This window comes from Cotesia glomerata, linkage group LG1 (genome assembly GCF_020080835.1).
Source record: "Cotesia glomerata isolate CgM1 linkage group LG1, MPM_Cglom_v2.3, whole genome shotgun sequence".
Taxonomy (NCBI): Eukaryota; Metazoa; Arthropoda; class Insecta; order Hymenoptera; family Braconidae; genus Cotesia; species Cotesia glomerata.
The window spans coordinates 2,621,563-2,635,602 of NC_058158.1; the positions used below are offsets into that span (position 1 = coordinate 2,621,563).

Here is a 14,040-nt window from a genome sequence, read left to right on the forward strand (position 1 = left end):
TTCTTACTTTCATGTTACTCTCTCAATTATAAAAAAATGACTTAGTAATTGAGTAACTAACAATTAAAATACTTAATAATAAAAACAACAATAATTACTCCAATTGCAAAAAAATATATTCAAATTTATAGTCTTTTTATGATAATAAAAACCCCGTAAAAAATTAATTTTAATAGTAGTAATTATTTATAGTCAATTGTACTGTTGTTTCTTGTGATCTCACTTCCTTATTAAAGATTCAGTAATTGTATAAATTTGCGCGTCTGACAACCACGTGGGAACAATCTACTCCATTCATGTGAATGACACATTTTCATCCATTCATTCCACGTGACAACTCTCTAAATTCTGATTTATTAACATTAACACTTTCATTAACTCTTATCCTAATCTTCACATACATCCTCTTAAATATTAACTTTATTAGTTTGTTTGACCGTCAATAAAAGTCTGCTATAAGTAATTTAAAAACCGATACACGCTATCGATGACAAAGAACTAACACACCGAAAATATTGCGGTATTTGCCGGAGAGGGTTAAATTAGAGCGCAAGCTCGGAATTTCTTCCCAAGGGTCTCTAGGAGTTCGCGAGCTTACTTTATTTTAATTATCGATTTACCTTGTCGATAAATTTTTATTGTAATTTCTAATCATTACTTAGAGAAGAAATCTAATTTATTATTTTGAAGAAAATTTAAACTTTTCCGCTTTGATAATTTTTATATTCTTCTTACTTGCAGAAAATTTAGAAAATTTTCGCAATAGTCAACGTAGGGTAAGGTAGTAAGTAAGTTAGATGACTATCAAGCGAGTTTCGAATGTTAAAGTTCCGCCTTTAGCCACTAGATCGCGGTTTTCGTGAGACTAAAATTAAAACCCCCCGGCTACAAGCAAATATTTAATATCTAAATATTTGATTCGATGCTGCTATTTAAATAATATCTGTATAGGTTCATAATGATAATAACTGGCCATAAATGGACAGGAAATGATATTCAGTTGCTTTCGACTCATCAATTTGTATTTAAACAGGAGCAAGCTTCCGGCTAAAATAAACCACAGAATTTAACAATTTCCATTTGCAGTCTATTAAAAGTTATATAATATTTCATCCAAAAAAAAGAACATAAAAATTGATAAAAATTTAACGAGATGCATTTCATCACGAACGTGATTTTTCCTTCTGAGCGTTTCCGTTGATTTTCCCCGAAAAAATAAAGCGACCGGATGCGCTTCAAGAGGATGCTCGAAGACACTCGAGAGTAATTTTTTTTTCACGCGTTTAAAAGTTGGTTTATTTTATTTTATGAGAAAATAATTCCCATGTGTCCGGATTTCTCGTATATATCGAGCGGTACGATATACGCAGCATTGAAAATAAACGGAGTATAATTACACATGACTATGTATGCGCTGGTGTGGGAACGGTTGGCGACCTCGCGTCCTCAGTTCTCTTCGATGAAGCTATTGTCTATTCCAGTGCATCCGGCGTGTCTGGGCGTCATACTGCTCCTGGGTGGTAATTAGCCAGCCTTTTTTTTAATTCGGTCATAAAACTCGTAGGCCTTCTTTTAACATACGCTCTTCTGCTATGGGCTCTTGCCACGGCTTTATGACAATTGAGAATCGATAACCCAGATACTACAAATTCGTGATTGATTTTCTGGGGTATTATTGTTTAATAATAGGATGATTATAATAGTATTTTTGTTAAGAGAACAGTTGTTCAGAATTGAGAGGAGATAATTATGTAGTTTAATTAAGAAGTCTATTTTACATTTATTTAGAAATCACAAGTTGTTGAAAAGTCCTCACTATAATAGAAAAATTTATGAAATTGAATTTATTAACAGACACTGGACAATTTTATTATTTTTATTTGAAAATAAACTAGGTCTAGAAAATTATTCTTAGAAAATTTCATTTATAATTTTTTAGAGTTTATAAAGATGGAATTTTTTTAATAAATTTTTCTTGTAATATTTTATTTGTAAAAAAAGTTATCAGATGTCTTTAAATTTCAGTATCACTAAAATTTTTAATCAAGAAGTTACTTTTTTTAGTTAAGAAAATTTTATTTGAACCACACAATTTTTTGCACTAATGAAAAAATTAAAAAAAAATATTGTACTATTAAATTATTATTGATTAAAATAAATTTTATTTAATTAAATAACTTTTTTGTTTGATCCAAGATGATCAAACTCTTCAAATTAATTTACATTTTTAATGATTTTTTTCCTTATTCAAAATCAAATTAATTTTTCAAAATAATTTTTTTGGTTCAAAATTTTTTTTGTTGAATCAAGTTAATTTTTTTTTTATTTCTAACATAAAAATTCTCATTTCCTTTCCTTGCACTTACTTCAAAGCCCGCCTCCGGAAAAAACAAGAAAAGTACGAGGAAAAAAGTACATAAAAAAAATGTACGCCTCTTTTCTGTTTCGAAGAATTTAAAAGTCGACTGTTTGTTATTATTAGACTAAACTTAAATTTTTAGTTCAATAAACTTAAAACTGAATAGGTGAAAAGGAAAGAGGAAGTTAATGAGACGATGATTAAAAAATTCGTTTTATTATTTATTTTTCTTTTTTAGTTCATTTTATATTGCAACATAAAATTTGTACAAATAATAATCAATTATTAATAATAAATGTTTTTTTTTATTTTTATTTTCATATAACTAGTAGTAGGCAATTAATATATATGTATAATATATATTTATATTTATCATTTATATTTATATTTATAATTTTATGAGGGTGGGAAGTGTTATGTACATCCAAGTTACAAACAACGGTACTTATATACGGTGACACCCTAATCACGTGGGCTCTAAAGTTTTAATGTTGAACATTAATAAAACATATGCGTAGGAAAGTAATAATAAAATTAAAAATAAATGTTAAGTGTATTAATTAAAAATAATTAGAGTCTCGATGACAGTGTGTCATCAGTCAGCTTTACTCTTGTTATCGCTGTGAAAGAGATCGCGTATATTATTTTATTTTCAAGTTACTTTTAACTCTTAACTCTTAACTTCCTATTTCCTATCCGTTCGTTCCGTTCTCCGTGTAATGTAATGTAATGTTTCCTTCTTTCTGTCTTGTTTAATTATAATGCGGATAAATACTAGTATCTTCTTATGTATCTTTTATCATTACATCGCTTCTTTTCACTTTAATTTTTATTTTTTTTTCTATGTACAGTATTACATTTTTTCAGCTGGTTCTTTATTTAAAAACTCGCGTTTTTTATACAAGGTCGGTTGGATGAGGCAAGTGGGTGGGAAAAGTAGACGATCCTGCCAACGCTCGTTAAATTTAATCACCCGTTACATAAGTATTATATATTTCTTCTTCGCTATAACCTTTTTTTATTCATTTTTCTTCCTTTAGTTCCCCGTCATCTAAGGTTTCATTATGCAAAAATATTTCAGCTTTCGTTTCTATTTCTCTATCCCTTTTCTATTAAGCGCATTCGCTCGTTCCCTCATTTTCTCTTCACTCTCAACTCTCAACTCATTTCTCCCATTCACTTTGCTATTATTATCGTTCTCATATACCATATAGTTATTATTTCTTCAAAACTAATTGGTCGCAGGTGTACGACAACTTTGTTTCGCCGACTCATTCAGTCTATCCAATCTCTAATATTATATATTAATTGTTTAATATAATATAATGGATTCTACTAAATCTGGACACTTTTCATTTTTTATTTTTCAACTATTATTCTGTTGAAAATATCAGAGATACAATTAAATTGTTAAGAACCTTTTTCACAGCAAATTAAATTTCCTACAAAAAAAATTCCCTACAATTTTTTCGTATTCTTAATGTTTAACTTACAATTGTAATTTTTAATAATTACTAATTTTAAAATTCAATTTTCTGAAAATTCTGGTCTTAAGATTTTTTTCTCAAATTTTTTCTAAAGAATATAAGATACAAAAAAATTTATAAGAAGCTTTTTTATAAGAAATTTAATTTCCCACAAAAAAAGATATCATATCTCCAGTATTTAACCCAAAATAATGATTTCAAAATAAAAAACATATTTCTAAGGTGACCAGATTTTTAAATTGAATAAACTTCATGCTCATGGAAACGTCGACACATTTTAATTATTTAAATATTTTCCATTAGACTGGAATTTACAAATACTGGATATAATAACTAATATTAATATCAAGTGTTCAACGAGCGTAGACAGGATCCGGTTAATATTTTCCGTGTTTAAAAGGACAGTTTAATAAATTTTCCATTGTGTGTGTACGTGAAAATTTCTCGATAGTAATAATAATAATATAATGACAGTACTTCATTTAAATAATCATTAAAAATTACTAGACATCCACATCATTATATTTTTAAATATAAATTCTATTTATTACAATATAAATTTATATTTATATTTATATATATTCATATATTCTTGTTTAATAATAAATTTATGTGCGTGAATGGCGCTATAATCACTAGTTCTCCTGAAAATCTCATCGGAGATTTAAAATTCGTGCTACACAGCGAATGAGATCAAAAAGTGCAGATCATTTCTTTATAAAAAAAAATCGCTAAAGCTCAAAAAATTCTACACTTTTCATTGTATTTTTAAATTTATTCATTCATTATTTTTTTTTTTTTCAATTGTAAATTTTTTTATAGTAATATTTAATCACTAATTATTAAATTATCTTAAGCAATAATTTTTTTAATAAAACAAAAATACAAAAATAAACTAATCGCTGTGCCGTCAGATCTATTTTTTACAATTTTTAAAAAATATTACATCTATTAAAATCAAAAACACGTACAACGCACATTAATCCTTTTTCAACCGTCGCAGATGATACATAAAATAGCAGACGAAATTTTGTAAATAAAAAAAAATTTTCACGTGCAGTTTTTATTTATCATTAATATTATAATTTTATTTTACAATATTCAAATAATTTCCATAAAAAAAAAAAAAAAAAAAAAAAATAAATAAATAAAAAAATTCAGTATCGATTCCTGCTATTTTCAGTATCACGTCTTTACTTAGTAATTAAATTATATATTCGTCAGAGAAACAATAACGTGTTCCAAGTTAAATATTTATAAATATTTATATTAGTCGTAGAACACATTGATTTCTATTTATTAATTAATTATTTAAGTACCTTACTGATAAATTATGGCTATATTTACACTCTAACTTTTTGTTCCTGTGTACAATAAAAATTATGGAACGAGTATGTGAGATTCGCAAGAAGACTTTTATTAATTTATTATATATGACGCTCGGCCATTATAACGCGACATCTTCATATACACATTTATTTATATTTATATAATATATATCTTTATATTTTTATGTATATAAATTTATTTATAATTCATAATAATTATTTAATGAATTAAGTTGTTATTACTTTTCTCTTAATTTGAATTGTGTAATCACGTGGAATAAATATAACATTTAAAATAATCACACGACACGAAATCACAATCATTCATCTGTCACAGTGTGTGTTATATTTATTTTATTTAGTTTTTATTTAACTCGCTCACGATATAAAAGTATAAAATACATCAATAATTCAATTGGTTGATGGCGTCAATTGTCAAGTGGAATTGACTAAATTGAGTTGCGCTAATTGGAAATGGAATAAATTTACAGGAAAACAAAAAAACAATCATAGTAATCAAAACAATAATAATAATAACGACAGTACATAGTATTCCACCAAAGCTAAAAGAGTAATCCTCAATTTAAGGTTATTCATTAAAAACAGTTAAAAGTAAATAAATAGTTATTTACTTTGACTAAAAATCAAATAAAAAATTTCATCGAGTTTTTTTTATTCAAAAATTTTTAGCTGTCAATTTTCGAGCTTACATTTAATTTTTAATAAACTGAATTAAATAAAAATTATTTATAGCGACAAAATGGCTACTTTGTATTCTGAGCTTTTCCCGAGTTTTGCCTACATACTTAAGTTTCGCAAGAATTCCGCTGGCTGACTCGGTATTATTAAATCATTTCATCAAAACTATTTTTTATTTTATCATTTTTACGAAACTAAACCTTAAAGTATTTTGGATAGTGGGTATTTCGGACCGCGCTTTTAGTCTAACAAAGTTTCTCCGAGTGCCACGAATATCTTCCGCGGGCCGATCAACTTTGTTAATCAGACTGTGTGAGGCTTCTGCCAATAACTTTATACCGTTCGATTTAAATCGCCAACCAAAGTTCCTCTAACTGAATAATTTTGTGAATTTACTGTTATTATCTAAGCCAGTGTTTACAAAATTAAATTTTGCTAGCTTGAAAATTTAGGTCAAAGTGTCTTAAAAAATTTTTCCGAGTTTTATGGTTTAAAATCTAGAAATAAACAGAATAAATAATTTAAAATTCTGTCTTAAACATAAGAGATACGATAAAATTTATAAGAAACTTTTTTTATAGAAAATTTAATGCCCTACAAAAATGATTTCTTATCATTTTTTCGTATCTCCAATATTTAGTTCAAAATTTGAACAAAAAGCACTAGTCAATTGTAATCAATCCCACCTATCGGACACAAACTCTTGCTTAAAATCTAATATATATATAATTTAACTTTATTAAACATATTTTTATTTATACACAGCTATCGTCCTACTTACATCATTAGCGAATAAAAATTAGTTGGTTTTAAAAATACATTAAGTATCTATCTCTCCAGCCATGTCACTGAATAATTAAATATTAAACCGCAAGTTTATTTATACTATCATTTAACATCCCTATTGTACCGTTAAATTACACACTTACGCATACATTTGTAATACAAATTTATAATTGTTAAATATGGCCTCTTTTGGCGTTGCCTTTATCAACGTCACTTTCATCCGCGCTCAACACTCATTCACTTAATTAATACATAGCTATGTACACATACATATTACATTTAAAATTACATTAGAATTACAATTAAAATAATTATAATTTATAATATAATAACTAATCGTATCTCTGTACAAGTACTCGACGTAAAAAAAAATATCGCGTACTATATAACTTGTACGTAAACAAAATTTATTCGTATTGCTTCAACAAGTTTACCCCATTTTATTTATGTATAATTAATTCATTATTTATATTTATAATTTATAATAATAATTATAACCATAATCACCACCACTGGTAAATTTACCCCGTAACATTAAATAAGAGTACACTTTCCCCCGTGAGGATAAGTGTTATCCCGTTCTCACAATTGTTCCGAGAGGATGATCACCCTAAGAGTCTGGATGTTGTCGTTGTGTAAAAGCTTGTTCGAGGCTTTGAAAGACACCCGTGTTTCTTCAAGGCTTTCAATGGCAGTGTGTTCGCAGCCCTCTGCTTCGGCTCTTTCGCCTTCTGGAGTTTCTTTCGCTCCACCCTTATTGATAGATCCCGGGGCTGTTTTCGGGGCGTTTTTCCCGGCTCCTTCGCCTTTCGCCTCGTTGCCAGCGCCAGTCACCAGAGATCTCGACCCGTGGGCCTCAATCACGTCAGGAATCGAGGAGACTACTTTAAGCGGCGATTTATCGCGAGATTTTGGACTGAGTCTTCCAAGACAGTCTGGCGGGTGTTTTTTCTCTTTCACCTCCTCTTTCGTGCTCAAAATACTGGAGTCGGGTGCTGGAACTCGGGTGTAACTCGCGCCGGTTAGGTCAACGTAAGTTTGCCTGCCGATTCTTGGGTCCAAAAATTTGGTAGGAACATTGCTGCTGTTAACATTTGAAGGAGAATCGGCGGTTTGATTTTGATTGATCAAATGTCGCCTCGCGTACGGACTGTTGGACTGAGTGACGTTAATGGACGGGGTTTCATCTTGACTCAATGATCCTGCTCGCGAAATGTCCTTGTCGATTTCCGCCCCCGTAAGAAGCCGCTCTGATATCGACCTGTTCTGAGAAATTGAAGCCGAGTCGTCTTTAATTTTTGTTTTAGCCTTCAATGACGTCTCGGGACTTTTTGGCGGAGGCAGCAGCAGCTGGTCAGGCACTTCTGGAACAGCCTCGAGGAGTCCGGAACGGTCGATCCGTCGATTAAGCGTTCCGGAACCTCCAACACCTGTCGGATGACCCAGCGAATTTTCCGCTCCAGTGAGGTGCCGCGTTCGAGGCTCTACTATTTCTAACAACCCCGACTTGTCGACTCGGCGGACTTGGGTGGGCTCGAATTCCGCGGGGGAAACTGGGACCATGTGCCGAGGAGCTCGGAGAGGAAGAGTTCCGTAGTAATCCGCAGGCGCGCTGTCGATTCCGTGGACGCGGTAAGATTGCCGGTGAGGGCCTGGCAGGGTTCCGAAATTAGGGTTTATGCTGGTGATCGGGGTTATTGGGGTGCTACTGTCTGTCGGGTTCTCTATCACTATTTCCATGTGGTGGTGGGGGGCCTGCTGCTAGAGCCAAGTGGTTCGCGATTTACTGGCTCGCGAGCCAGTAGGCTGATCTCAGACAATTATTTCTCTTATTATTCGCGGCCGTCGGCCGTTGGGGGTTGAGTATCCGGACTCCAGGCTCTCGTCGTAGGACAGGCTCACTTGTTGAGGTGGTTTTGCATCCTCGTCGTACGCTTCTTGATATGGTAGTCCTGATACATCGTATGGGGAATCTGGGAAATTTATTAAAAAATAGTTGTTAAAATTTGATTAAATGTTGGTCGATATAATGGCAGTAATGGCAGTAATAATCATTTATTGTCATGTTAAAAATTATTTATTGAAGTTACTGGAATCAGTGGAGATTTAAATGCTTATTGGTTTTATTTGAAAAATAAATTAGCTAAAAAATTATTTAATAATGTTACTTGATATTTTGGTTTCATTGGAAAAATTCAATTTACGAAAATGTTCAAAGGCAATGGGATATAAAATATTTGTAAAGTTAGCATTGACTGACATTATTATTGATTGTTTGAAACGTAATTAATGAACAAAATTCTAATTAGAGCAACTAATTAGGAACAAATTAGGTAGTTAGAGAACTATTTAGATAGTTCGTTTTCTGTCCATTACCTTCGAACAGTTTCGTATATTATTTTAAATAGTTTTCATCAACAATTTTTTACAATTTCTTTATGTGGAATTAAATCAAATTTTTTGTTGTAATAATTTCGATAATTATAAATTTTAATATCATGAAATGAAAATTTTTGATTAATAAAAAAAGTACTGTTCATATGAAAATTAAAAAAAAAAATATTAAATAATTAAAATTTTTTCTTTTGATCTTTAAGCATTCAATTAAATTGATATGAATTAAATTGACATGAATATTTTTAAATATTTTACTATTTTATTTATTTGAAAAAAAAATCCTCTTTTTTTTTCTTAAAATAAAATTCACCCAATTAAATAATTAAAAAAAAAAATACAAACTTACCGATATGTTTCTGTGATTTGACAACATTGGGATAAGGCTCAGGGCAGAATTGCTGTCTACTGAGGTTGTGGTTCTCTCGATAATCCTCACGTTGCGGAAGATAGTGAGGGTGGGCCGGGTAATCAGACTCAGTGGCAGCGTACCCACCGAGATCGTAAGGGGGATTAGCGGCGTTCGCCGCGGCTGACTTCATTTGCCAAATAGAGTCCTGGGAGTTTACGGAGCCGCCGTTATTTGAATTGGAATAGCTGTTGTCCAAGTACCCCATGTTGACACCTGGCAAACAAGAATACCAGAATTGTGTGATAAATGTTACTGCAATAGTCCTGACATATTGTGTGACCCATTCGACATCACTCTAGCAATATCACTAATTGAACTACACATACTAGGACCTATACTGTCTGGTATCTACAACCGTACAATTCGATAACATCGTTATGTTTTATCGATAAAAGTGTAGACACTAAATTAATTCCCGATGAATTATGATTTATGACTAAGAAAAATTACATCAAATCTTCTTACAGTCAACTTTAAACAATTACAAACAGTGCTAATGATCATTTTAACAATAAATTTATCTCAAGAAATAAAATAACTAAAATCTCCGTTGAATTTCTAAAATTCTTTAATTAAGAATTTTTTTTCTTCATCCAAGATTTTTATGTTCTCGATTAAAGAGTGAATTTTTTAAATTAAAAGGCTTGAATATTTTGAAACAAAAATAAAATTTTGAAGCCAATATTTTTCTTAAATTTTTTTTTTTTTTTTTTTTAAGTGGCTGAATTAATTAAAAAAATACAATGAAAATGCCCGATTCCTATTAGATCCCTTTAAACAACGAATAAACCCTTAATTAAATTGACATTTGAACACTTACCATTCTCCCCGTTGATATGATTGGGTTGACGCCAATTATAAGCCGGTTGAGCGTAAGCAGGTGTTTTAGAGTCCTCCATAGCGAGTGCCCGATCCAGACTATGCTCAAGAGCTTTGTTCTCGGAATAGTAGGGTGGCGGAGCTTGGGTCTGCTGTCCATTTCCAGTGACCAAACTTGGTCGTACCCTGAATCATAAACGTTAAATTCGTTTGTCACCTCACAGTATTATTATTGCCTTTACTGCTACTACTCCTATTTCTACTTCTCAAAACTATTGCTCTTGGTATTTCTATCACTATAACTATAACTATTGTCGACACTAGACTGTCCAGTTAGTTAACAAGGATGACTGGCATACATAACAAGTTGCGAGCACCCAGAAATAACAAGTTGACGTTAGTTGTGCGCTGTGAAAATCGTAGACTGGTATAGGCGGATTGCATAATAGTGGAGGAGGAGACCCAATTCAAACTGGGCAAGGGTTTCCAAGTATGTAGAATTGTAAGGATGTGTGGGTGTGCGTGTATGTACGTCTGTATAAGCTTGAATAAATTATACGGGCAGAGGTAGCGTTATGTAGCAGTATCAGACTTTAAATTCACTAATGAGATCCCGGAAGAAAATCCGGCAAGCGGATGTTGAATAAAAGAGTCTGTCTATGGCCAAGTGTTCTTTTCTTACTGTTGCCTTCCATTCGGTTTCTTTATCTCCCACTCTCACTACAACTTTTGATGCACACGTAAATTGGATTGCGGTTTAATTTCCAGGTGGGGCGATGTACAATGCCGGATTATTGTCTATTTTTGCGATGAGTAATGAGTAATGAAGACCGATGGATATTAAGGTATTAGCCTTGTTACTTTATTATCCTCCAGAGTTTTTCTCGGAGAAAAGAAGAAAGGGGATTTTATTAGAATTTCAGTCACGCTGAGGATTTTATTTTAACGATCGCTTGTTAGTTTTTAATTGAAGTATTATTGGATTTTTATTTTATTTACTTTTGAATTTATCAATTACAATTTTTCAGTAATAAAAAATCGAATAATTCATTTGTCAATCGTTCATTAAAAGTTCATGAAATCTTGTATTGATATTATATTTTATATGTTTGAAAATCAGAAAAATAATTTATCATGTGGTTGATATACTCAGAATAAAAAAAGTTAATTTTTAGCGAAAATTCGCAACTAGCTTTATTTACAAAAAAAAATTTTTAAAATCTTGAAATTTCTTGTAAGTTTAACTTTGACCTTAAATAACTTTTGACAGAGTAAACTTATTGAAAAATGATGAAGAATTTTTTTATAAAGTGTGAAATTTTCTACAAAAATATATTATATGGTTTTACTAAAATGACTGCTTGTTGAAGAGTTACGCAATTTTAAAGTTTGGATAACAAGTTTTTCATTGTTAATCAAATGGAAAATTGAAATTTTCGAAATACAGTAGCGCTCAAAAGTACACTGATAGAAGGATTTGTTAATAGTTAAAAATATTTGTTAATATTTAACAAATCATTTATTAGAGACCACTTTTTAGTCCTTAATAAATATTTCTTAGTATTTAAAAAGATTTATTAATATTTAATAAATGAATATCAGATTTATTAAATACAAACAAATCATTTTAAATACTAAGAAATATTTGTTTAATACTAAAAAGTGGTCTCTAATAAATGATTTTTTAACTATTAACAAATATTTTTTGGTACAAATAAATCCTTCTATCAGTGTATTTTGACAACATTATGCGTTAGTTTTTTTTCAACAATATCAAAATACTTTGGAGCCACTATTTTCCTAATATTTTAAAAATTAAACTTTCTTTTATTACGAACAAGGACCACCTTGACACTATTCTGTAGAGTATTAAAAAGTTGTTAAAAAAATAAATAAATGATTATTGTGTTTCATATTTATTTTTAATTAAACCATTAAATATATTTGTTAAAATACTTTTGAGCGCTACTGTATTCAAGGAAAAAAAATAGATTTTTTGAAACAGTCTACTAGTAATATATTAATTTTAAAAAATTGATTTATCATTTTAAAATTGTTAATCAAAAATTAGAATTTTAATTTGACTTTTCAAATAATAAAATCTTTACAAAATTCGATTTTTTAACAATCAAACTAAATTTTATCTTTAATCTGCCAGAGTAGAATATTTTGAAAAAAAAATTTGTTATCTTCATTTTTTTATTTAATTACGTCGTTGCAATTTATCACAAAATTTTAAGCGTACATCCTTATCAGTATAATTACTAGTGTTAACCGGCAATGGAAGGAGCTAGTTAGTCATTTGTGTAAAACAATGATCAAGAGTTATTATAATTGTCAGGGATGGCAGAGTTAAGAAAATTAATATCTCTCTTACAAGAGACTGTCTTTGGAGTAAGATCTAGTTTCAGTGTGTCTATTCTATTTCTATCCCGGTGTCATAGATCCATCAGCCATTATGTCACTCGACCGTTCACTGGTCGAGAAGATTACTTGGAGCTCTAGGTAAGCGTAAGGTTTTTGTTCGAAAACGCGATGAGTCGAGGGACGGCCAGACCCTTTGGAGTTTGATACACGCTACAAGTGAAAACCGACTAGGATTTGTTTTGTGTTGTTTTGTGTTACCGCCGTCACCCCTTGCTCCGTAATCCGTATACTCCTTTTGGCTAGACGGTCTTTCTTGTATCGGATCCGCTACAAGTACAAGAGCAGTGTACAGAGAGACCTTCATTTCATGCTCTACGGTATCACGATGCCTTGAGAGCCAACAAGCTATGTATAGTCGAGACTAAAATCGTGAGCAGAAAAAAAATCTAAATAAACTTTAAAGTTCAAGTAAAGTAATACGGGAGCCAGTTGCCGCTTTGAATATATTAAGTCGAGTGTAATTTTTGTTTCATGTCGAAAAGTATAAATTTCTATGTATAGTTAACTGTATAATGATAATAATAATGGTAATAGCAATAATAAAAATGACTTACGCGCTGGAATCCATTTCGTAGTCCTTGGCTTTAGCAGTGTGCTTCCTTTTGCATCGGAAGAATAAAAGTAATAAAGCTGCAAAGAGGAGGAATACTGCGCCACTGACTACTATCGCGATCAATGTTGGCGTTGCTATTGCATTCGCTTGAACTAAAGACGGTCCAACTGTTGAAAAATTTAATTTATTTAATGAAATTGTACTTTATTTTATTGAACAGTGCTCCCGGATATTTTATCGACAATCTCGTAAAATTATTAAGAAATCATCATTAAGATTAGAGAATGATCTTCATTTTCAAATTAACTCGTTTATGATAATTATTATTAGAGAAAATGTAATTGGTAGAAATTAAATGGGATTTATTTTATTGAAACATATGATAAGTTTAAAATTTATTTTGTCATATTAGAAATTTGAAGTTAAGTAAAAAAAATTAATAATGAAGTTGAAATTTTTGTTACAGATATTTTTAATTTTTATAATCTTGAATATTTCGTAATTTCAGAAGGTAGAAAATCATGGATAATTTGGTAAGTGGGATTACAAATTTATTGAGAAATTTATTAATTGGCTAGATCAGATTTTGAATGTCTACTTCAAACGGAAATATAAATAAGGTAAATGCTTCCTCTACTGGCCAATTGAGTTAAATTTCAAATTTTTTTTATCAGTACTCAATATTTCTCAATATATTAAAAAGAATAAATAAATAGTAAAGCATCGAAATTTAGATTAAAAATAAACATCAAATTATCTATCAAATATTTCACAAT

At 30.3% G+C, this 14,040-nt stretch overlaps 1 protein-coding gene across 2 annotated transcripts in view; it reads right to left on the reverse strand.

Moving 5' to 3' along the window:
* Positions 1 to 8,398: 8,398 nt before the first annotated feature.
* LOC123261488 (hemicentin-1) overlaps positions 8,399 to 14,040 on the reverse strand; it is a 228,505-nt gene continuing 222,863 nt past the window's right edge. For both annotated transcript variants that reach the window (XM_044723098.1, XM_044723089.1), the window contains exons 4-7: positions 13,266 to 13,431; positions 10,286 to 10,470; positions 9,403 to 9,678; positions 8,399 to 8,632 (exon numbers count right to left, since the gene is read on the reverse strand). In XM_044723098.1, the coding sequence (XP_044579033.1) occupies positions 8,472 to 8,632; positions 9,403 to 9,678; positions 10,286 to 10,470; positions 13,266 to 13,431 (788 nt within the window). In that variant the 3' untranslated portion in view covers positions 8,399 to 8,471. The remainder of the gene's footprint in view (positions 8,633 to 9,402; positions 9,679 to 10,285; positions 10,471 to 13,265; positions 13,432 to 14,040) is intronic.